This window comes from Pleurodeles waltl, chromosome 9 (assembly GCF_031143425.1).
Source record: "Pleurodeles waltl isolate 20211129_DDA chromosome 9, aPleWal1.hap1.20221129, whole genome shotgun sequence".
NCBI lineage: Eukaryota > Metazoa > Chordata > Amphibia > Caudata > Salamandridae > Pleurodeles > Pleurodeles waltl.
Window position 1 is genome coordinate 730,448,224 of NC_090448.1, and position 24,818 is coordinate 730,473,041.

General features: G+C 44.8%; 1 protein-coding gene across 1 annotated transcript in view; it reads right to left on the minus strand.

Annotated features, from left to right (window-relative positions):
* Positions 1-4,989: 4,989 nt before the first annotated feature.
* Positions 4,990-24,818, minus strand: part of LOC138259739 (uncharacterized) — a 53,031-nt gene continuing 33,202 nt past the window's right edge. The window contains exon 6 of the mRNA XM_069207632.1: positions 4,990-5,223. Within this exon, the coding sequence (XP_069063733.1) occupies positions 4,990-5,223 (234 nt within the window). The remainder of the gene's footprint in view (positions 5,224-24,818) is intronic.

Sequence of the window (24,818 nt, forward strand, 5' to 3'; positions counted from 1 at the left end):
TGGTGTGTTACACTTTGACCTCATCCTTGGGCTAAATAAGCAGTTACAGATTGAGCAGGCTTCTTTTAGGTTCCACTTTGCTGTGAAGCAGAATGTTGCTGGACGTTAGATGGGATGTTAGAAAGAGGCTTGCGATTTGAAATAGCAGTTGTAGAGCTAGTGGGAGTATTATCTATAGGATTGAGGGCACAGCGTGCAGAATCACCAAGGGGGTTCCTTTGACTGCTCTACTTGTTGGAATCTAGGGGTCTAAAGGACTGTGACTGCAGTTCCACTAAGTGGTTAGTGCCTTTAAGCAGGCTCTTAATTGCTTCCAGCTTTGCACTGAGTGGAGAAAGCTCAGTGCGCAAAAGTTCCTTGATGTTATCCATATGTCCCTCCAGCAAGCTCCTTATCCTAAGAGAGTCCATTTGCAGGACCGCTAGCAGATTGTGAGAGTGGGTTGGAGCCAATACTGTCACAATACACTCCGGGAGCAGACACAATCCCAGCGGTATTTCTTGCCTGCGAGAAAGGTAGGTATCTGACTAGGAAGTCGGAATAACAGGCACACCACATGCAAAAGGCCTTAAAGTCCATAACTCAGTTCGATACCTTGGAAGAGAAGGAAGGGGAGAAGGAGCCAGGGAAGCATCAGTCAGGTGAGGATGCAGAATGGGAACAGTACCATTCCTTACCCGTGAATCCTCTATGTTTAAGGAATGTGTTGGAAATGGTGAGGGAAGAAGGGGTGATGCTGTGTGGAACAGTACCAACCCTTACCTGGGAAACCTCTGTGTTTGAGAGAAAGAGAGGTAGACAGTGATACCTGGGTCTAATTGAACTGCTGGAAGAGGGACCAGAGACTGAAACTGGGGAACATGCTGAAGGACTGTCATTAATACATAGGGCCAGATTTGCAAGGCCCAAGCACCACCAGAGTGTCACTTTTTGTGATGCTCCGGTGGTGCTAACCATTTCTCCATAGTTACAATAAGGTATATTGCCACTTTTTGTAGCATTAAACCTCCTTGTAAAAATGGGCCCCTCCAACACAGTTTTCTGTATCAGAGGGGCGTGCAATGGGTGTTCCACCGCAACACATATTGTTTTTGACACTGCCCCAGATTTACAAATCTGTGGTGGTGGCAAAAACTAGCGGGGTGGTGCTAACATGGCACAACAAGATGGAATACTTTTATTCCTCCTTGTTTGCTTTTTCCATGCGTGCATTTTGCAGCACACGTAGAAAGAGCAAAAGGCCATGAATAATTGTTTATGTACAGGAAGGTGTCCCTCCTTGCACAGAAACAATCATTCAGAAATGACGATTTGGTGCTGAATCGCCAATGTAGGAAACCTTCCTGCACATAAACAATCATACCCCTTAATGCAGACACCCTTGCACTATGGTGCCAGGATGCTTGCGTTGGCGCTGGCAGCTAAAGTTAGCACCGGAGTGGGGGAAACAAAGGGGTGCGCTGTATTCGAAGTGAATACGGTGCATCCCTGCGTTTTAAAATTGGCACAGCACAGCTGATTTTGGCGCAGCACCACGCTGCGCCAGTTTGTTGTAAATCTAGCCCATAGAATTTAATGGTGAATATTCTTCTGAGAGTTGGACTACTCCGAGAATTAATGCTTTCTTCACGTATTTAGTAAAACTATATTCAATTGGAAAGGACCCTTTGTGTACCAGGAGATTCCTTACACAGATTCACTTTTGTCCCTGGTGACTGGGAAGCCGCGGTTATTTGCTGCAGCGTTGTGTTCCAGTGTGCACTGGGGCATTTTTCCTCCTTGAACGTCAAGCACTAGGATGGTTATTCATTTTGTTTATTTGTCAGAGTGGATAAAATCAATAAACCATCATAATAAAACACATATTAATAATATAAATATTCACCTAAAATACACAAATAAAAACACAAGTTAAAATTGGATTAAAAATATATCAAGTTCTCCCTTAAAATACATTACACAGAATAATCAATGACTTACACGCATGATGCGGGTTGCTGACTCTTGTCCTCACATGCCAAATTGATTCCAGATATTTTGAAACAGAAAACCACATAGAGAATAGTATCAAAGTTGCAAATCCTTTTAGGATCTTATACCCAGCAGAGGACAAAGAGAGGCAATCCATCTTGACATTTGTCTTCGGTAAGCGGTACAGGAATTGTTTAGTCTCTTTAGTTTGACTCGCCCTTAGTCGATAAAATGAGCTAATGGTAAGATTCCTAACCTCAATTTAATGTATAGATTTAATCGATGATGGGTTGATATAATCCAAAAAATCTTTGTAACTGGATTTGCATTTCATTATTACAAAGGAAGTTGCCAATCTGCCCAACAATGGGGCTGATTGCAATTTGTCCAACTGACAGTGCTCAAATCTTTCCTTCGCAATGATATGCAAAGTGGAGGTAATAGATGTGATTTTGTGTAAATAATTTTTCAGACCAAGTGCACTCAAGGAGAACGATTATTCATTTATTGTGCTGCTACATGGTTGTTGACTGCTAAGCATGAGCACATCCGTACTACCACCTTAAAAAAGATGGTGATTGCTCTCCATCGCTACCACTAAGGGTCAAGTGCTGAAGAGGTAGAAATTGGCCCAGTTTGCATAGCCTTAGAATGATAGACTCTGGTATTTCAGAAGCAAATAACCCCAAATCCCTCTGTTAAGACGAAGTAGCACCTGCTTGCCTCACTCACCCTCAGAATGGGGTCTGAAATTGGTGGAAGTAGTAGCATCCTGCTTAAACTGGTTGTGATTTCAGAAACAAAGTACAACCAGTACAGATCAGGACCAGTTCCAGAATCTGTGTTAGATAGGGGGTAGAGGGGTACCAGTAACAAGGACAGGGAAGGAAGAAACCGTGATGGACTCTTGGCAATTGTCAGGAGCCTATTAGTAAGTGCATTTGTGTCAGACCTCTTAGCAGAAGTTGTCTCCAGTCACACCCAGTGTATCACCCAATTTGCTTCTAAGGTTTTCTTAATACAATCACTATCATCATTTTCTAAGACACTACTGTCATCCACTCCGTGTGTTATTTCCTTCGGTAGGTTAAGTCTAGCTGAGACCCTGATCTTGCTGATGGATCTCTAGAAAGCTAAGGCTGAGGAAAATGTGAAGGTCAGGGAGTTAGTGAGGGAGAAGCTGAGGATCACACCCAGGAACAAGAAGAATGGGTGAGAGAGAGAGACAAGAAGAATGTGTCAATGAAGAGAGGAACAATAGTTTGAGGAATGGGAAAGAGAAAGGTGAAGGCAGGAAAAGGAACATGAGAGAAAACTGGAGAGAAAGAGGATGGCTTTGAAAAAGAAGAGCTCACAGAAGCAGTTCATACAGCTACATATGGGAAACATGATTCCACGTAAAACTCTACTGGAGTACCTGCCAAGATTGAAGTTTCCAAAAAAGGTTTTGAACATGTATGTGGCAGGGCAAGATATTTTGGGCATTGAGATGTTGCTCAGGCTTTGAATGATGTGTGTCAGGCAGCCACTTTAATGTGTTGCCGTAGAAGGTAAGTCAGTCATTGTAGTGGTGTAACATAACTTGAGGGGGCCCGTGTAAAGTACATGGACGGGCTCTCCTCTCGAATCACCCCAGGGCTCTCAGGTCAGGGTACTCTGCTAAGGTCCCACACCACAGGGGCTCTGGAGGCTTTTGGTACACCACTGAGTCATTCAATCAATCAATCAATCAATATTTGTTAAGTGTGGCTACTCACCCAGGAGGGTCTCCAGGTGCGGAGGGGAGGGGCCTCATCCGAAGATGTTCTTCCTGAAGATGGTGAGTGATGGGCTTTGTCTGAGGTGCAGGGGGAGGTTGTTCCAGCTCTTTGCTGCAGTGTAGGTGAAGGATCGTCCTCCGGCGGTGGTTTTGTGGATACGAGGGATGGTGGCTAGGGCCATCTGGGTGGAGCGGAGGGATCTGGTGGGGTTGTGGAAGGAGACGCAGTAGTTCAGGTAGGCTAGTCCTGCGTTGTTTATGGCCTTGTATGTGTGGGTGAGAAGCTTGAAGGTGATTTGCTTCTCGACCAGTAGCCAGTGGAGGGTCCTAAGGTGTTGGGAGATGTGTTCTTGGTGAGGGAGGTCCAGAATGAGTCTGGTGGTTGCTTTCTGGATGAGTTGTCGTTTTTTGATGGTCCTAGTTGAGGTGCCGGCGTGGCGGGTCATGGATAGGGAGGAGTCGAAGATGATTCCTAAGTTGTGAGTGTGCTCAGTAGGTGCAGGGGGGGTGCTGAGGGATGTGGGCCTCCAGGAGTTGTCCCAAGTTGAGGTGGCAGTTCCAAAGATGATGAGCTCAGTCTTGTTGGAGTTGAGCTCGAGGCAGCTTTCTCTCATCCAGGTGGTGACGGCTTCCATTCCTGAGTGGAAGTTCCCTTTGGCCATGTCTGGGTCATCGGTTAGGGAAATGATGAGTTGTGTGTCATCGGCATATGACATGATGTTCATACTGTGGCTTCTGACAATGGCAGTGAGAGGGGCCATGTATATGTTGAAGAGTGTGGAACTCAGTGAGGATCTTTGGGGGACTCCACAGTTGACTCCTGTGGGTCTGGAAGAGTAGGGCAGAAGTCTGACTCTCTGCGTCCTCCCGGAGAGGAAGGAGTGGATCCACTCCAAGGTTCTTCTGCGGATTCCTATGTTGTGGAGACTGGTGCGCAGAGTGCTGTGGGAGACCGTGTTGAATGCTGCTGAGAGGTCGAGGAGTATGAGTGCTGTGGTGTAGCCGCGTTCTAGGAGTAAACGGATGTCATTGGTGGCTGCCAGGAGGGCTGCCTCCGTGCTGTGGTTGCTGCGAAAGCAGGACTGGGAGCTGTCCAGGGAGTTGTTGGCCTCGATGAAATTCCGTAGTTGTGGGTGGATTGTTTTCTCCAGTACTTTGGCGGTGTAGGGTAGCAGAGAGATGGGCCAGAAATTCTTTAGTTCTGATAGGTCGACCGAAGGTTTCTTCAGGAGAGGGCATATTTCTGCGTGTTTCCAGTCTTAGGGGAAGGTGCCCGTGTTGATGGAGCAGTTGATTGTGTTCCGGAGCTCTGGGGCGATAGATGCTCTGGCTCTGATGCATATGTGGTGCGGGTAGGGATCCGAGGGGGGTCCGGAGAGGATGCTGTTCATGATGTTGGCTGTCGTTGGAAGAATGCCTGTGGCTAAGCGTATAAAATGTGATGAATGAAGGAAGTTTTGAGCAGGTCGTTTGGTCTTAAGCCAGCTCAGTATCTTCAGATGTTTAAAAAATGAAAGAGAACAGATGTTGTTCCATTTGATACTTTGATTCATGGTATGATGTGGGATTGGAGTGAGTGAGTGAGTCAGTGAGTGAGTGAGAGGGATGGAAGCAAAGGATTTTCATGCTCTTAACTAGTTGATAATGAGAGAGAGAATCAAGGAGGAGTGCTCTCCCACACTTAGGTAATACCTGTGAAATGTGACAGAAAAGGATCCAAGGCATGTTGTGGAGTTAATAAAGGGCTGGAGCAGTATGTCTCTAACATAAAGGGAGATACAAATTCTCAACAGACTTGTTCCAACTGGAGCTTAAGGGCCAAAGGGAAATTCCAAGGCTCCAAGGAATGACCTAAGCAGAAAGGGAATTCAGTTACAAAAAATCAGCAAAAAGCAGAGAATGGAGGACAAGAAAGTTCTTAAAAGCACAAATTATGTGATTCTTTATTGCACTTGTTTACATGTCACAAGGAGTGGCATTACAAGAGAGGCTGTCAGGTGAAAGACCCTGTACCAGCTGCACCCATAATAATAAATGCGTACCTGTGGGTGAAGGCTGTACATCAGACTCAGGAAGAGACTAGAACCATCCTAGATTTGTCTAGTAAAATGACTGCACAGAGCCATATCCAGGCATCACTACACTGAGCCCATGGAATCTCAGAAACTCTTCATACCATGATCTAGCCTTCACCTGGGTTCTTTGCCCCATCTGCTCAAGCTGAAAAAGATCACCAGGGACCACACAGGAGCAGGACCACCTAATTTGCATTTTCCAAGAGGGCTACTAGCAGTCAGTGCAGAGATCTCAGACAGAGTTGCCAGTAGCTTCCCACCTCCAGCAAGATGTAGCTGGACAACTATCTGAAAGACTGGTCCTCTGCAGGTAGCAAGAAACTGTAAACATTGGACTTTGAGAAACTGAGCTTAAGCACACTGGAGAAGATATATGCATCTGGGCCATCATCATGCTTATCCTGATTGTGCAGAAGGGGTGCAGGGGGGTGGATAGTGGCACAGCCCTGCTTAACAACACCCCGGACACTTCATTGTGCTGAGACTATATTTATGTGTGGTATTCTATACTGAAGTGCAATAAAGTGTGAATTTATTTTTTGAAAATCAAGCACTTTGTTGGGCTTTCATTTATTGCACTGTCGAATGATTGTTGAGCTCTGAGCTCAAGCACCACATACTATCTTCCCTGAGAAGCCAGTCACTGCTTGCCATCACTACCACTGAATCAAGTGCTGTAGGGGTCCAGTTTGCAGAGCTGTACCTAGGGACATCTGAGACAAACACACCAACCCCATTGTTGAGGCCCAGTAGTCCCTGCTTGCCCCACGTCCCCCCAAACAGGGTCTGATAATTATTATATTAAAGGCCCTTTAGACAGTAATAGCAACTGCATTTAGCCACAAATCCAAGCTGTGCCTGATTTAAAATCAATTTTCTGGATAGCCAGTCTTTGAGGGATCTTGTAAACAATTTAACAAAAACCTTTCCCTCAGTGCACAGCATGGTAATAAGATGTCAGTTTTCAGTTTCAGTTCTAAACCCTTCCATAGGAATACTGATTAATATGCTACTCAGCCAAGAAATGGGAATGGTTACGATTACTAGCACTTTCTCAAACAGAACTGTCAACATCTATTTGATTTAATAACAACAGCTGTAGGTCCATTTTTGTCCTGGAGCTGGATAATAATTTATGGAATAAATCAAGATCTGAATTTCAGTTGCATTGATCCACAACCTGTCCAATTGTGAGTAGGAAACACATTAAGAAATTCTAGAAACATAGCGCTCCCTCATAAAACAGCAATTAAAGCTTGACCTTTGTGTTTGGCTACTTGAATGTCCGGTCGTGATTTTTTGTTAATACCAATCCAGAAACCTCTCACCAGAAGGCTATAATATTGTTTCTTTTGGAGATAGCCAATAAATGTACCCATTTATGTTCCTGATAACTTCTCTTTCACCGTTTCATTTTAACTTTGTACTTGTTTTGCTGCTTACAAGCTGGCTTTGTACCATGTCAGTTTATGCATTTTGTTTTGAGCGGGGACAGCATGAGATCATAGCATCTTACTTTTTGAAAATTTGTGATGGAAACGAGACTGGAATAAGCAACTCCACAGACAGCTACGAAACATCTACTGGGTGATACTCTAGATCAGTGGTTCTTTACCTTTTGTCTTCTGTGGAACCCCGCTAATCAATCCTGGGGCCCAAATTGAATCTTTAATGGAATCTGAGGAATCCTGCTTCGTAATTACTGGAAGTCAGGGACCATGGCCAGCCTAAGCAATCCTAATTGTTTGAATTGCAAAACAGTACGCAAAAATACAGACACAAGCATTAACCAAACAAATTCACAAATTATTAAATATTTGATTTAATTCACAAACAAATATAAAAAAGAAAATGTTCAATTTTAATGGGAAGGTAGGGTCTTTTCTAAAATCAAGTGAGGCCCCCTATTGTCCATATATTATTCTGTTTGATGCACTTGCACTGCTCTTGTTAATCAATCTGCGGATCCAACTTAGTTTTTAGCCTTATATTTCAAATTTGTTTGCTTCTTCATTTATTTATACACTTTATTAATCTGTTTATAATATTAAATTTTCTAAGCAACTATGTACCCTGTGAGTAGACATTGCAGACCCACAGGTGGCCCCGGACCACTGATTAAGAACTGCTGTTCTAGATGATCGTTTAGTTAAAAGTATGTGCACCCAGTAAAGGAACACATCCCTAAATTCATAGAATATACATCCCTCAGCCCATCTATTAGTGCAGCTTAAAATGTTATCCACATTTCCTGAGGGCCATTTTGCCACATAATTATTATGGGATTTTGTAGATGGCCAGAGTCCTTTCAACTAATTCGACTATAATCTTTTTGCAACCAATAGTAACTTGTTGGGGGAGATGATCATTAGTGAATTTTTGTATATTATAGAAATTTTTCAAGTCTAATTTAAATACCACTTGTTCACCCAGGTATGACCTAAGACTGTATTAGAGTTCATGGAGGAAATATTTGTAATATTAGCAGGTTGGTCCATTAAGAATCTACCAGTTAAAGGCATAAATTGAAGACATCATTATAAAGCCCTTTGGAACTTAAGCAACGTCTTTGATTATTATGGGGGCAATCTCACATCAATTATTGTATAAACATAAATCTTCATCCTCCTCTTAACCAAATAAAAACAACTGAAGTCATCTCTAATTATAATTGTAGGATGACACATGTTCTCCTAAGAATAATGAAGAAGTTCAATTATTTTCTGAAGTGATAAAGTTTGATCTCCCTTAACTGATGTGAGACATGTAATAATTAGAAGGAATTAAGCTGATGTAGATCATACAGTAGCATCGGTACGCACAACATGAAAGCAAAGTTGAGCTAAAAATGGTTCCTAGGAATTATCAATGTGAAGAGGCCATCTTTAGGGCAACCATTTAAAGAAGGCTACACTATAATGTTAAAAGTACAGTAACCTTTGAATGAAAGATCAGTTAGTTTCCAGATTTCTTGTAGATACACAAAATCATAAAGATAACAAAAATTTCTGTATTATTATTTGCCATGTGTGTAAACAGACCAGATACACTTCATGGACGTAGTTTTACTTGGGTAGCTCTAGAAGATAGTTCATAGTTCAGGCACCATCCTGGTTCGAATCGCCTACATACTCAATCAATAAACCATCAAACAGCTATTTCTTAGACTCTTAGATTGTCATCACTAGCTGATTGGCCGGCTTCCAAAATAATCTGTGATTCGCCTGATTTAATGTGGACTTGTAATTGATTTTCTAGAGTAAATATATCTGGGTCTGGGATACAAGAAGTACTAAGACGAGTGTGTAGTGTACCAACATTGATTTGATTGATTTGATTGATAGGGAAGTAAATATCTAGACACTTTTAAGGACGGAGGCATATTGGATTAGGTGTTTCATGTTCAAGCACTAATTATGCCCCTATTGCCAGAAAGCTAGAAATGTAATTGAGCACCCAACTTGTGTGGGTATTTTGTGAAATGGTAACCATGGTGTATTCGTCCATCAGGCCTTTCTTTGCCTACTTGAATTCAACTTGCTCAACTTGTCTAGAATAAATATTGTTTAGATGTATACAATTTATTATAAGAACCTTCTGATAAAAACAGTAGGTTAAAAATCAAATAATTAAAAGTCTCATTAGAGTTGTCAGCTCCCACACTTATTTGTGTTGTCTGAACAGCTCCCCTGTATTTTTACGTTGGTTGGGGCACAAGGCACAGGACAGTGAGATTTAGGACCTGATCTAGAGTGTGGTTGATGGGTTACTCTGTCACAAACGTGACAGATATCCTGTCCACTGTATTACAACTCCCATAGGATATAAAGGGATCGTAATACAGCGGCAAAAGGGATATCGTTTCAGCCTTAAACATCAGTTACCTCCCAATGTCTGAGCAGGCTCACAGGGTCCATAGGCCCAGATTTACAAAAAAAGTGGTGCAGAGCGGTGTTGCAACAAAATTTGCAGCACCGCGCCACTTTTGAAGCACAGGGATGCGCCGTATTTACAAATATATGGCGCACCCCTGTGTTTCCCCATGTGCTGGTGCTAAATTTGGCTGCCAACGCAGATATCCTTGAACCATATTGCAAGGGTGTCTGCGTTGAAGGGACAGATTGTTTATGTTCAGGAAGGTGTCCCTTCCAGCACATAAACAGTCTACAATGGAGGTTTGGCACTTCTATGTGTGCTGTAGAATGCAGAACACATAGAAGTACCAAATCGTAATTTTTGAATGAGTGTTTATGTGCAGGAAGGGAAACCTTCCTGCACATTAACAATAATTTATGGCATTTTGCTCTTTCTATGTGTGCTGCAGATGCAGCACGCATAGAAAAAGCAAAAGAGAGGAGGAATACAAGTATTCCTCCTCGTTGTGCCTTGCTAACACCACCCTTGGGGTGGTGTTAGTTTTTGGCGCTGCCACAGATTTACGATTTCTCATAAATCTGGGGCAGAGTCAAAAGCAATGGGTGTTGCCGTGGAAGGCCCACAGTAACACCCATTGCATGCCCCTCTGCCGCAGAAAACTGCGTTGGAAGGGTCATTATTTACAAGGTGGCGTTAAGCCAGAAAAAGTGGCTTAATGCCTCCTTATAAATATGGTGCAATGCACTATAGCACTAAAAGTGACGCTTCGGTGGCGAAAGGGCCTTGTAAATCTGGCCCACAGTGCGATAACATAGGGCCTGATTTATACTTTTTTTGTGCCTCATTTGCGTCATTTTTTTACGCAAAAGCTGCGCAATCTTACAAAATATAATTTAATTATGTAGCTTGCTCCGCTTTTGCTTAAAAAAATTACGCAAATGCGGCGCTAAAAAAGTATAAATCAGGCCCATAGAGTCCAAAGTTCAGCGACCGAGCCTTAAATCCGCAGCAGCTCCCAAAGGCTTCCTGCTTAGCGTTGGCTTCACAGTTCTGTGCCATTTCTTTCCAAAAGGAGCTCTGCTCAGGCTCAATTTCCCTCCCTCAAATGAGGCTTCCAGAGCTCTCTGCTGAAGTATAAGTGGCCAAACCTAACGCACGGTTAACAGTACTGCTACTAAAGCATGATAGTCCACTGCCTAGTTCTATACCAGTTGTTTTAAAGCCTTCTTCTAGAGTTATAGGCCCAGCTGCAGGCGATGGCCTATAATGAGTCACTTCAGTGGACTTTTCACCCACCAGTGTGAATAATTTAGTCCACCCAAAGGTTAAGTGAACAATTTTGCCTATAAGTGATGTCAGGGGCAGGGTGAGGCGGAGGACGGGACGTTTTTCAAATAATCTAATTCAGTTTTATAGGCCCATGTCGAATGCCAGAATTGCAAAAGCAATTAGAATCCCATAAAACGAGCAGCCGGCTGAAGCGAGGTTTTATAGGTCTTGGACCTGTATGAATGCCTATCACTGTGGCACCGCAATTATCACCCCAGCCTCCGCGCCGAGATCTTCCGTTAAATTCCAAGCTTTAGTTTTAAGTGTTACTGCAGTGAAGTCGTGTTCCCTGTGCAGAGAACTGCCTGTCGTAAATGTGTGCAGAGTTTCTAGCAAATAATCCTCCCGTTTTAATCTTTAATGAGCTTTCGTGTCCTTGGCCTTACATTCGCCACGAACTCTCCTTTTTGTTTATTCTTTCTCTTCTGTTCATGCGATTTTCTAATATATCTTTTCTCTTACTGTTCTCTCCACATACATTTCAGTCCTGATTTATGAAAGATGTGTCTGAGTGTTTGTGTGCCGCAAAGCCACAAAAAGTAATGCAAATTATAACACCAATCCACTTTCAACTACAAAGGTATTTCTGGACTGAAAATGGACACAAGTGCAGCATTGTTTCCTGAAGCCTGAATATCCTGATAATACATGTAACGGGGGTCCAACCGAGCAATAACAATGTTAACACCCCTAAGTTACCATGTATAGCCAGATCAATTACAGTCATTAAGAGCTGGATTAGGGTGGAATACTAGTGCCAAAATAAAAATAGGTGCAAACCAGGCCCGGACTGGCACTACCAGATGCTGGGCAGTTTCCCAGGGGATTGACGGGCTTATTTACTGGTGGTGGGGACCGGTTTTATTGACGGTGATGGGCAGGCCTTGATTCCTACCTTCAGCGCTGTGAGTAATTCCTGTCTCCTTCACGATATAACCAGCAGTGCTGACCTTCAGGGCTTTGGGAGGGAGGGGTCTGATTTTGCTTGGTTCAGAGAGTCCACTGAAAATATGATACTCTTCAGAGTTCAAAACAGTGTATTTCTTTACAACATGATCTTTGCAACCCTTTCAAGTCTGCTGTATTAGGTTGTTTCATTGCCCTAGATGGCAACCAGGCGTGGCCTCTCCTCTAGGGCAGTAGGGGGGCACGCCCCCCTCACCTTTTGCCCCTCATGAAGAGTGTCTGTCAGGCTGCACAAAGGTCAGCCTGACAGACACTCTTCATTTCCAGCTCAGACAGCCAGGAGTGAGTCATGCGCGATTTGCGCAGACCCCAGGCTCCCTGAGCTGAACTTTGCTGGGTTGAGGAGGTCACCGCTCCTATGGGCGTGACCTCCTCGGCTCAGCAAAGGTGCCTCGGGGCCCTCCCCTGGGTGACGAGGAAAGCATCACCCATTGACTTCGACCTGGGCGCTTCAGGTTTAAGCCCAGAAGCGCCCAGGGCGAGTGTCAATCAGTGACACTTCGTCACAGAGTGGGGTGGGGTCAGCAGTCTCACTGACTCCATCCCACTCTGTGTCGAGGCTGGGACTTCTGCCTTCCCTCATTGGCTGACCTAAGGTGGGGGAAGGCAGCAGTCCCAACCTTCCTGGGACCTCGAAACTGAAGGTAAGTGTGTGTGTGTGTGATGTTTTAAAATTAATATTTGGTGCGTGCCTGCATGTTTGAATGTTATGAGTGTTGTTAATGGATGTGCATGCTTGTGTGTGTGAAAGAATGAGTGTGTGTGATCTTTTAAAAGGAAGGTTTGGTGCGTGCATGCATGTTTGAATGTTATGAGTGTTAATGGATGTGCGTGTGTGTGTGAAAGAATGAGTGTGTGTGTGATGTTTTAAAATAAATGTTTGGTGCGTGCGTGCATGTTTGAATGTTATGAGTGTTGTAAATGGATGTGCGTGCGTGCATGCGTGTGTGTGTGAAAGATATGTGTGTGAATGAACTTTTAAAAGAATGTTTGGTGGGTGCATGCATGTTTGAATGTTATGATTGTTGTTAATGGATGTGCGTGCGTGTCTGTGTGTGAAAGAATGAGTGTGTGTGTGTGTGCTTCCCACCCGCCCCCCTCCCTCATAAAGCTGCCGGCCGCCACTGGTGGCAACTGTTGGAAGTGATAGATTCTAGTCATGAGCTCGAAACATTCATGTCTGCCCCCACGACCACTGCCCTTGCGACATTGCTATTGGTGAACTTGAGAGATAATTCTCTTTTGTCCCCTGTGCGTGGCCTATGCTGTTGCTGTGAATGCAGTTACATGTTTTTTTTGTTGCTTTGTGCCACATGTACCCTGGGATGACATGTTTTGTGGTGCTCTTATATGGTGATGGCGAGGGGTGAGGGGTGCACTATGAGAGTAGTAAATGTCCAGGATCACGTTGTGTGGTCGAATGGGGGCCTGTATTGTTGCACAGTTTTTGTGCAATTCAGCCACTACATAGTTGCCTCGTTTTCCCTCCCACTTTACATCAGAGCTTTATGTAATTCTTTGAGATGCTAAACAAGTGCACTATGTTAAATACATCCAGATGTATGTTCCATAAGGACCTATGATATTAGAGTTTTAGGTGCATGATGTTTGAATGCAGAAGCTAAAATAAAAACCAGAGCCTCCACCCTTGGTCATTATATTGAGACCATTTGCACCATGTAGCTAAAAGTCTTTATTCATTGCTATTAATTTTTTAATTAATTAAATAATCCACCTTCCTCACCATCCATCTGTTCATTTACTGACCCTGGCAGCCCTGTCTCCAATCTACATCTATTCATTCAATGACTTGATAAGGCTCTATCATGAAAAATGTGTTGTAAAACTCAATATTTTTGCAATTGTTTAGGATATTTCGTGGGAGAAACCTCAAACCCCCCTTGCAGTGAGCAAGCTCACTTACTGCACTTGCTCGCTATATTCAGTATGGAGGCTGGCCTGACAAAAATTGCCAGGGCTGGTTTTAGTTCCCAGTCCTGCCCTGGTGCAAACAAACAGTGAACAGAAGCAGAAACTGTGTGCTGTTCTCACGTGTATGTGTGTAATTTTCATGAAAATGTACACATATTAAGAGATTGACTTTTGGGACGCGACTGTATGAAGAAACTTTGCAGTGGTAGGTTTGGCTTAAATATGAATTTCATGCAAAATACAATTGCACAACGCCAGCCCAAGATTAGAGTCACTCAAACACAGTATTTTTAGGGCCTCATTTACAAGGCCCGCTGCACAGGGCAGCACAGGAAGTGCCTTGCTGCACATCCCGAGCCACCACGAAGGCGCAGAAATGCTCAGTACCTACAAAATATGGTGCATTTCTGTCCAATCACCCTGTGCTGATGCACACATTGCTGCCTAGCACCAATGCAGGCACCCTTGCACCATGGTACAAGGGTGCCTGCATTGTGGGGATGATTGTTTTGTGCAGGAAGGGACACCTTCCTGCACAAACACAATTACGAGAGGTGTTTTCCTGTTTCTATGTGTGCTGCAGGGGATAAATAAAGATATTGCTACCCGTTTTGCCATTGTTACACCACCTCTGAGGTGGCGTAGGAATCTGAGCATTCCTAGATTTCTAAATATGGGAATGCATCAGATTCCTTCCGGCTCCATGGTTGTTTCATGTGAACACCCCGAGCAACACCCATGGAACACCCCTTTCATACAGTGTTATGCCTGAAAGGGGTCCCTGTTTACAAGGCCATGAAAAGCCACACAAGGTGGCCTTGTAAATAAGGACTAGCACACTGTGCCACTAAAAAAATTATGCTCCGATGGCTCAGAGTATCGCTAGGACCTCGTAAGTGAGACCCTTAGTGTTTGCCTGGCCAATGACGTTATTGACACAACACATTAATTCAACGCTCCAAAATGTTGTTTGCCATTCACACAGGACAAGGCTTTAGATGTTTGCATATTTATGCTGTTCTTGGGAATTTGTCTTGGCATCTCTCTCAGGAAAGAAGTAAATTCATCAGAAGAGAGTAGCAAGTAAAATAAAATGCCCCCTAATTTTAACCATGACCCAAACAGCTGTGAGCTAGTGGATGAGAAAAGTGACCGCAGCAACAGTTTCGAAGACTGCTCACCCTAGGATAATTTTAATATTCTTCACTTTCCTTCTCTCCTTCCTTCTTTTGTTCTTATCCATACTTCTTTCTGTCTTTTTCATCTTGCTTACCTGTTTTCTTTCCATCCTTTCTGTTCTTTTTTACTTCATCTATATTTTTTCTGTCTTCTGCATCCTTTCCTCCTTCTCTATGTCTTTCTTTTAAGCCCTCTTTCCTTCCCTTCATCATTCTTTGGCTTTTTGCTTCCTTATTTTTCCGTACATCATCTACCCCTCCTTCTTGCCATCCAGCCACTGTCCACTATTCCATCCATCCATCCATCATTCAATACTAAATGTCCTTCCTTCTTTCTGTTCACCACTCAAACTTTTCTCTCCAACCATTCAGTATTCTCTCCATTCATCTCTTCTTTATTCTCTCCATTCATCTATGTCTCCATCCACCTCTCATCTACCTTCTCTCTGTCCTTCTCTTTATTCACCCTTCTCCAATCTCTTTCTTTCTTTCTTTCTTTCTTTCTTTCTTTCTTTCTTTCTTTCTTTCTTTCTTTCTTTCTTTCTTTCTCTGCTTGGAGTCCAGAGTATGCAAAGGAGCTACAAATAAAAACACACGTTTCATGTTACACATAATTGCCCAGTGACACGCACTTCTCACTCAAGAGAAGCAAGCAACGATTGTGATAAGTCCTGTCTTCTCTGTAAAACAGTACTTTAAGAATGGTGGTGGGCAGATTCTCTCCTCATCATCTTTTCGACATGGAAGTTGCTGACACCTAGATTTCTCTTTGTTTAGTGGAAATAATTAATGTCCTGAGCTCAATTTTTAAAAAACTTTAGACATGAACTATAGAACTTGTAGAGGAACATGTTTTTGCACATGCAACTCCTGCCACACAGCAGTATGGGTTTTGCAATACATATGGGCATGGATGAGAATCCATTCCAAATCACCCCTTTAACAAGGATAAGAGGGCTAGGATAAAAAAGGAGTGGTATATAGAATACGTTGCTCTCTGGTAGTCAGATATCAGCAGCATTATAGTCAGAACCAACTCTCCAGGTAGGATGAAACTGACAAACACACCAAACTCCTCTGTTCCCATTCATGAGATGTTGGAATCTAACGTTAATTTTAGTACAAAATTGTATATTTCAAGTAACTGGACTTCTGGTCTACTGAAAGATATGAGCTCCAGAAGATAGCTTGAATTTGTTAGGTGGATATAGGTTCCAAATTACTTACTGGATGAGCTATTGATGTTGTACCATTAGTTCATGCTATTTACGCAGGACCTTTATGAGTGAAGCATTATGAAACCTGGACCAATATTTCTACTATCTAGGCTAGTATCTCCACCACAATATCAACATTTGACATCATCGTAAGAACTACAGGTAGAAACTAAGAACATTCTCTTTCTACAGTTCCTAGGCTTGCCAAGTGGAAAGTCAGTGCTGTCACTCTTAGCCTTTTTCTGAAGACCCATCTGTTCCATTTCAGCACGGCTATTCGCATTCACAAGGTGCTGTTGTGGTGTTATCTGTAGCACGAACAGAGTGCCCAACAGACAGAGGGGCATATTTAAGAGCCCCTTGCACTGTCTTAGTGCTGCCTTAGTGTCATTATTAGAAATCGGCTTTCTGGTTGGCTAGGGTATGCAACTAAGCCAGGCAGAACCCACCCATTCTGGTCAGGTCAAGGGAGTTACACACCTAAGATAACGCCTGCTGACCCCTTGGTAGCTTGGCACGAGCAGGCAGGCCTATCCCAGAGGCAATGTGTATAGTGTTTGCACAACACACACAGCACACGTGATGCACTATCCCCACCACAAAGGAAACACAACACCAATTTACATAACAATAAACTGTATTGTACACAACATCATTTGACCAAACACAACACGTCGGTAATACCCTTCTCCCTAAGCAGTTGTCTGAACATTACCTAGTACTATTACTCTGCGAAAGCCAGCAGCATTCATCTAGAACACATAGGTTACTGATTATTCTGCAACATAAGTAGTAGTCAGGACAACATTACTAAAGAAATGCACTTGTCCTAAAATCATCATAAATGCCCATAAAAGGAACATCAGAGAACACATAACAAATCATAAAGGTACACTGTAGAGAACATATGTCACCAAAAGGTCATGTACAATACAACACCAGTCCTCTTGTGCAAGGGTTACCCAAACACCAAGGATGGTCCTGACCAGGAACCCTCCCTGGCCAAGTTAAAGGAAAGGGTGGGCCCCCAGTGCTCCTTATGTGCTAACCTGTGTATGAACACCCTCAGTTCTTTAAGAAAGGCCCATCCTAGGGAAAACGGCCTATCCAGGAGGCCTATTGTCCCCAGGGATCCCGGGGGCCAAGACCAGCACTCACGGGGAAGGGGAACCCCAAAACAAAACAAGAGGCAACGATCAGCGCATCATGCTTTTCTTGCAGTGATTGGGGGAAGAGGGGACTTACCCTTATCTCCCTCCCACGTCCTGCTCTTCGGGTCACTTGGTGCTGCACTGGGAGGAGCGGCAATCTGGATGGGTGATCCCAGTCCTTGCTGGAGGGCCATCCCGTTTTCTAACTCCACGGCTGGACGGGGGCCTTTGATTTCTCCCTGGCGTCCTCCGGAGACCGAGCATTGTTCCTTCAGGCCCGTGGTCCCTGCGGGCTGGGGTCTCCTGGCCCTGCCGAACTCCTCCACCAGCCCTCCACTGTCCTCAGGGGCTATTTCACAGCACGACACCAACTTCAGACAGAGCGCTACTCCATGCGCCTTGACAACTAAGAGAAAGTCGAAGGTTGCAGAGGGCAGGAGCCACTGCACCCAGCCTCTGGGGACGCAAGTAAAGCACAGGGCTGCAGGGCCCAACAACAGGCCAGCAGAAGGGGGATGCAGTCAGTGACAGTTTCTCCTAGTCACAGGTCAGCACAGCAGTAGCAGTCCGAGGCGGTTCCTTTTGCGTTCCTCCAACAGCATTCAGTGTCCAGTTCCAAGTATGTTTCTTGTGCACACTACATAGGGGAAAGTCCCCTGTACTTTTACTTAGTTTTGCAAAGAATTTCCATTGAGGGGGGAGAAGAGGTTCAAACCAGTGACAACTCTGGTTCTAGGAGTGTCCTCTTCTCTCCTCCAGTACAGGCTCCAGACATCAGTTGGAGGTAAACAAGCCCTTTATGTGAAGCCAGGGCACAGCCGTTACAAATGCAGGTGTGACCCTCCTCCCCTTCTATCAGCCCAGGAAGACCATTCAGTTTGCAGATGAACTTCTGTAACACCGTCACCCTCCCTGTGTAAAGGCTGTCTGAAAAGCAAGCGCATAGCCCAGCTGTCCCTCTGCCCCAGATGTGGATTGGAGTCAAGCTGCAAAACACCAGAGTTTTAAGCACAGAGCAATGCTCACTTTCTAGAAGTGGCGTTTCTATAATGGTAATAAAAAATCCACCTACACGAGTAAGCAGCATTTCCAACTATCATTACAACCATACCAAACTTGCCTTTGCTACCGCTCATAAATCAGACAATGCCCCCTAGTCATAAGGCAGGGCATTTCCAATGCAATCCTATGACTAAGGCAGCACTCACAGCAGTGAGAAACCAAAAAGGCTGTTTGTCACTACCAGGACAGGCCACACAACCAGGCACATGTCCTGCATTCCACATACCTAGCACCCTGCCCATAGGGCTAGCTAGGGCCTACCTTAGGGGTGACTTACATGTAGTTAAAGGGGAGTTCTGGGCCTGGCAAGTAAATTTGAATGCCAGGCCCCAGTGGCAGTAAACTGCGTACGCAGGCCCTGCGCTAACAGGCCTGAGTCAGGTCTGAAAGGCTACTTCAGTGGGTAGCGCAAGCAGCGCTGCAGACCCACTAGTGGCATTTAATTTACAGGCCCTAGGTATAGGGATACCACTGTACAAGGGATTCACAGGTAAAATAAATGTGCCAATTAGATTTAAGCCAATCATACCAACTTTAGCAGGAAGAGCACCTTCACTTAAGCACTAATCATCAGCGATAAAGTGCTCAGAACAGGATTACCATCAAGAATATCGCCACCCCGGACTGGACCGACCATCACTCCCTATACTTTGCCATCACTGCACCAAACAGCCGCCTCCTCGTCCCCAGGGCACCCCACAGGAAAAGGAACAAAATCACCAACGAGCAACTCACCACGGCCTTTGCCAAATCACCCCCGACACCGACAGACGACTCCAACAGAGAAGCACGCAACCTCAACTCCTGGATCACCGAATGTGCCAACTTCTTATCCCCCCTCCAATCAACTTCGGCAAAGCGCATCCCAAAAAAAAGCTAGCTGGTTCACCACTGTACTCCAAGAATCCAAATGCACCTGCAGGTGCCTAGTGAAGAAATGGAGAAACAGCAAAACCAGCGAAGACCTTGCCTCCTTCAGAGCTGCCACTGCCACCCATCATCAACTCATCAAAAACGCAAAAAAAGCTGCACTCCGTGAACGCATCATCACCTCCCTGCACAACACAAGAGAACTCTTCACAGTTATCAACGAATTCACCAATCCTTTCTCCGAAGCCACCAACATCCCCCCCATCGCAAGACCTCTGTGACAAACTGGCCACTTTCTTCCATTACAAGATTAAGGACATCTATGACAGCTTTCTCCCACAGAACCCACCCAGCATCAGAACCTACGACTGACCCAGCCCCCCAGAACACACCCAAACCATCCACAGCTGGTCCACTCTCACCACGGAAGAGTCTGAAATTATCATGAACAGCATTCACTCCAGAGCTCCACAGACCCCTGTCCTCACCATATCTACAACAGAGCCATTGTCTCAAACTCCGCAAGACACTGAACTACTCTATCAAAACAGCCACCTTCCCTGATGATTGGAAACATGCCGAAGTCTGCCCTCTCCTGAAGAAACCCACAGCCGACCCATCAGAGGTCAAGAATTTCTGGCCCATCTCTTAGCTACCCTGTCCAGCCAAAGTCCTGGAAAAAGCCATAACCTCACAGCTGCGACAATTCAAGGACAACAACTCTCTGCATACCTCTCAGTCTGGCTTCCGAAGCAACCACAGCACAGAGACAGCTCTTCTTGCAGCCACCAATGAAATCCACACACTCCTCGACTGCTGACACACCACAGCACTCCTTCTCCTCTCAGCCGCCTTCGACACAGTCTCCCACAGCACCTTATACACCAGACTCCCCGACGCAGCAATCCATGGAAAATCCTTGTAATGGATTCACTCCTTCCTCACCGGAAGAACACAGAGAGTCAGGCTCTCACTCTTCATCTCCAAACGAACAGACGTTAGCTGCGGAGTCCCTCAGGGATCCTCCCTGAGCCCAACGCTCTTCAACATCTACATGGCTCCGCTTGCAGCCATCGTCAGAGACCAAGGAATACGTGGTTGACACACAACTCATCATATCCCTCACTGAACACCTGGACAAAGCTAAGAGGCCAGCATAAATGATGCAGTGAAATTTAACCGATTTCACTGCGCCATTTTTAGTGTCATTTTTAACACCAGTTCAGAGCGGGCATTAACCTGTTCTGTGCCTTGGACGAGGTGACCTCGTCCAAGGCTACAGTTCCAGTTGGGGGGCAGAAACCTCTAGGCACCAGGGCAATTTTTTTTTTTTTTTTTTGTTTTGTTTGTTTGTTTGTTTTTTTAGAGATGGGGAGCGACCCATTAGGCAAGGGTAGCTCCCCTGGGGGGGCAAATTGTATTTAGACCACTTCTGCCCCCCTTAGGGGCAGATTGGCCGATTTTAGGTCAATCTGCCCCCAAGGGGGCAGAAACCACTAGGCACCGGGGATTTTGTTTTTGGCGCCAATGTCACGCAGGGGGAGCGACCCCGTAGGCAAGGGTCGCTCCCGGGGGGGTGTGGGTTGGGGGGGCAAATTAATTTTAGGCCATTTCTGCCCCCCCTGGGGGAAGATTGGCCTATTATAAGGCAGATCTGCCCCCAGGGGGGTCAGAAACCTCTAGGCGCCAGGGCAAAAAAAGAATTTTTTTTTTTTTTTTGTTTGTTTGTTTTTTTTAGAGATGGGGAGCGACCCATTAGGCAAGGGTCGCTCCCCTGGGGGGCAAATTGTATTTAGACCATTTCTGCCCCCCTTGGGGGCAGATCAACCTAAAATCGGCCAATCTGCCCCCAAGGGGGCAGAAACCACCAGGCACTGGGGATTTGTTTTTTGGCCCCAATGTCACGCAGGGGGAGCGACCCCGTAGGCAAGGGTCGCTCCCAGGGGGGGGGTGTTGGGGGGGGGCACATTTATTTTAGGCCATTTCTGCCCCCCGTGGGGCCGGCTGAGCTAGAGGCCAAAATCCACAGGTAGGCACTTTGCAAAAAACACTTCTGTTTTCTTTAAAAAATGTGTTGTGTCCACGTTGTGTTTTGGGCCATTTCCTTTCGTGGGCGCTAGGCCTACCCACAGAAGTGAGGTACCATTTTTATCGAGAGACTTAGGGGAACGCTGGGTGGAAGGAAATTTGTGGCTCCTCTCAGATTCCAGAGCTTTCTGTCACCGAAATGAGAGGAAAAGTGTTTTTTTGGCCAAATCTTGATGTTTGCAAAGGATTCTGGGTAACAGAATCAGAGCCCCGCAAGTCACCCCATCTTGGATTCCCCTGGGTTTCTAGTTTTCAAAAATGCGTTGGTTTGCTAGGTTTCCCCAGGTGCCGGCTGAGCTACAGGCCAAAATCCACAGGTAGGCACTGTTTTCTATGAAAAAATGTGATGGGTCCACGTTGTGTTTTGGGCCATTTCCTTTCGTGGGCGCTAGTCCTACCCACACAAGTGAGGTATAATTTTTATCGGGAGACTTGGGGGAACGCTGGGTGGAAGGAAATTTGTGGCTCCTCTCTGATTCCAGAACTTTATGTCACCAAAATGTGAGGAAAATGTGTTTTTTTAGCCAAATTTTGAGGTTTGTAAATGATTCTGGGTAACAAAACCTGGTCAGAGCCCCACAAGTCACCCCATCTTGGATTCCCCTAGGTCTCTAGTTTTCAAGAATGCATAGGTTTGGTAGGTTTCCATAGGTGCCGGCTGAGCTAGAGGCCAAAATCTACAGGTAGGCACTTTGCACAAAACACCTGTTTTCTTTCAAAAAATGTGATGTGTCCACATTGCGTTTTGGGGCATTTCCTGTCACGGGTGCTAGGCCTACCCACACAAGTGAGGTATCATTTTTATCGGGAGACTTGGGGGAATGCTGGGTGGAAGGAAATTTGTGGCTCCTCTCTGATTACAGAACTTTCTGTCACCAAAATGTGAGGAAAATGTGTTTTTTTAAGCCACATTTTGAGGTTTGCAAAGGATTCTGGGTAACAGAACCTGGTCAGAGCCCCACAAGTCACCCCATCTTGGATTCCCCCAGGCCTCTAGTTTTAAAAAATGCATAGGTTTGGTAGGTTTCCCTAGGTGCCGGCTGAGCTAGAGGCCAAAATCTACAGGTAGGCACTTTGCAAAAAACACCTCTGTTTTCTTAAAAATAATGTGATGTGTGCACGTTGCGGTTTGGGGCATTTCCTGTCGCGGGCGCTAGGCCTACCCACACAAGTGAGGTATCATTTTTATCAGGAGACTTCGGGGAACGCTGGGTGGAAGGAAATGTCTGGCTCCTCTCTGATTCCAGAACTTTCTGTCACCAAAATGTGAGGAAAATTTGTTTTTTTTGCCACATTTTGAGGTTTGCAAAAGATTCTGGGTAACAGAACCTGGTCAGAGCCCCACAAGTCACCCCATCGTGTATTCCCCTAGGTCTCTAGTTTTCAAAAATGCATAGGTTTGGTAGGTTTCCCTAGGTGCCGGCTGAGCTAGAGGCCAAAATCTACAGGTAGGCACTTTGCAAAAAACACCTCTGTTTTCTTTCAAAAAATTTGATGTGTGCACTTTGCTGTTTGGGGCATTTCCTGTCGCGGGCGCTAGGCCTACCCACACAAGTGAGGTATCATTTTTAGAGGGAGACTTGGGGGAAGGCTGGGTGGAAGGAAATTTGTGGCTCCTCTCTGATTCCAGAACTTTCTGTCACCAAAATGTGAGGAAAATGTGTTTTTTTAGCCAAATGTTGAGGTTTGCAAAGGATTTGGGGTAACAGAACCTGGTCAGAGCCCCACAAGTCACCCCATCTTGGATTCCCCTAGGTCCCTAGTTTTAAAAAATGCACAGGTTTGGTAGGTTTCCCTAGGTGCCGGCTGAGCTAGAGGCCAAAATCTACAGGTAGGCACTTTGCAAAAAACACCTGTTTTCTTTAAAAAAATGTGATGTCCACGTTGCGTTTTGGGGCGTTTCTTGTCGTGGGCGCTAGGCCTACCCACACAAGTGAGGTATCATTTTTAACGGGAGATTTGGGGGAACATAGATTAGCAAAACAAGTGTTATTGCACCTTGTCTTTCTATACATTTATTCCTTCCATATATAAGAGAGTGTGTATAAAAGACATCTATTTGAGAAATGCCCTGTAATTCACATGCTAGTATGGTCACCCCGGAATTCAGAGATGTGCAAATAACCACTGCTCCTCAACACCTTATCTTGTGCCCATTTGGGAAATGCAAAGGTTTTCTTGATAGCTATTTTTGACTCTTTATATTTCAGTAAATGAATTGCTGTATTCCCGGTATAGAATGAAAACGCACTGCAGGGTGCAGCTCATTTATTGCCTCTGGGTACCTTGGGTTCTTGATGAACCTACAAGCCCTATATATCCCCGCAACCAGAGGAGTCCAGCAGACGTAACAGTATATTGCTTTCGAAAATCTGACATTGCAGGAAAAAGTTACAGAGTAAAACGTAGAGAAAAATTGCTGTTTTTTCATCTCAATTTCAATATTTTTCTTTTTCAGTTGTTATTTTCTGTAGGAAACCCTTGTAGTATCTACACAAATGACCCCTTGCTGAATTCAGAAGTTTGTCTACTTTTCAGAAATGTTTAGGTTTCTGGGATCCAGCATTGGTTTCACACCCATTTCTGTCACTGACTGGAAGGAGGCTGAAAGCACAACATTTTTTAAAAATGGGGTATGTCCCAGTAAAATGCCAAATTTGTGATGAAAAATTGGGTTTTCTGATTCAAGTCTGCCTGTTCCTGAAAGCTGGGAAGCTGGTGATTTTAGCACCGCAAACCCTTTGTTGATGCAATTTTCAGGGGAAAAACCACAAGCCTTCTTCTGCAGCCACTTTTTCCAATTTTTTGAAAAAAACGAAATTTTCACTGTATTTTGGCTTATTTCTTGGCCTCCTTCAGGGGAACCTACAAAGTCTGGGTACCTCTAGAATCCCTAGGATGTTGGAAAAAAAGGACGCAAATTTGGCTTGGGTAGCTTATGTGGACAAAAAGTTATGAGGGCCTAAGCGCAAACTGCCTCAAATAGCTCAAAAAAAGGCCTGGTACAGGAGGGGGAAAAGGCCTGGCAGCGAAGGGGTTAAAATGACACACCCATAAATGATGCAGTAATATTTAACAGATTTCACTGCTCCATTTTTAGCGTCATTTTTAACACCAGTTCAGAGTGGGCATTAAAATGACACACCCATAAAAACCTATGGGCCTACCTGCAGTTTGCTACACTAGCGTCAACATTTTTGACGCTAGTGTAGCAAAGCACCACAATAGCGTAAAAAATGTTGATGCTATTGTACTAATGACCGCCATGGTATGCCGTATTATAAATACGGTGCAACCATGATGATGTTAGGTGCTGATAAGGGGGGCGCAGAAAGAGTGGCGGA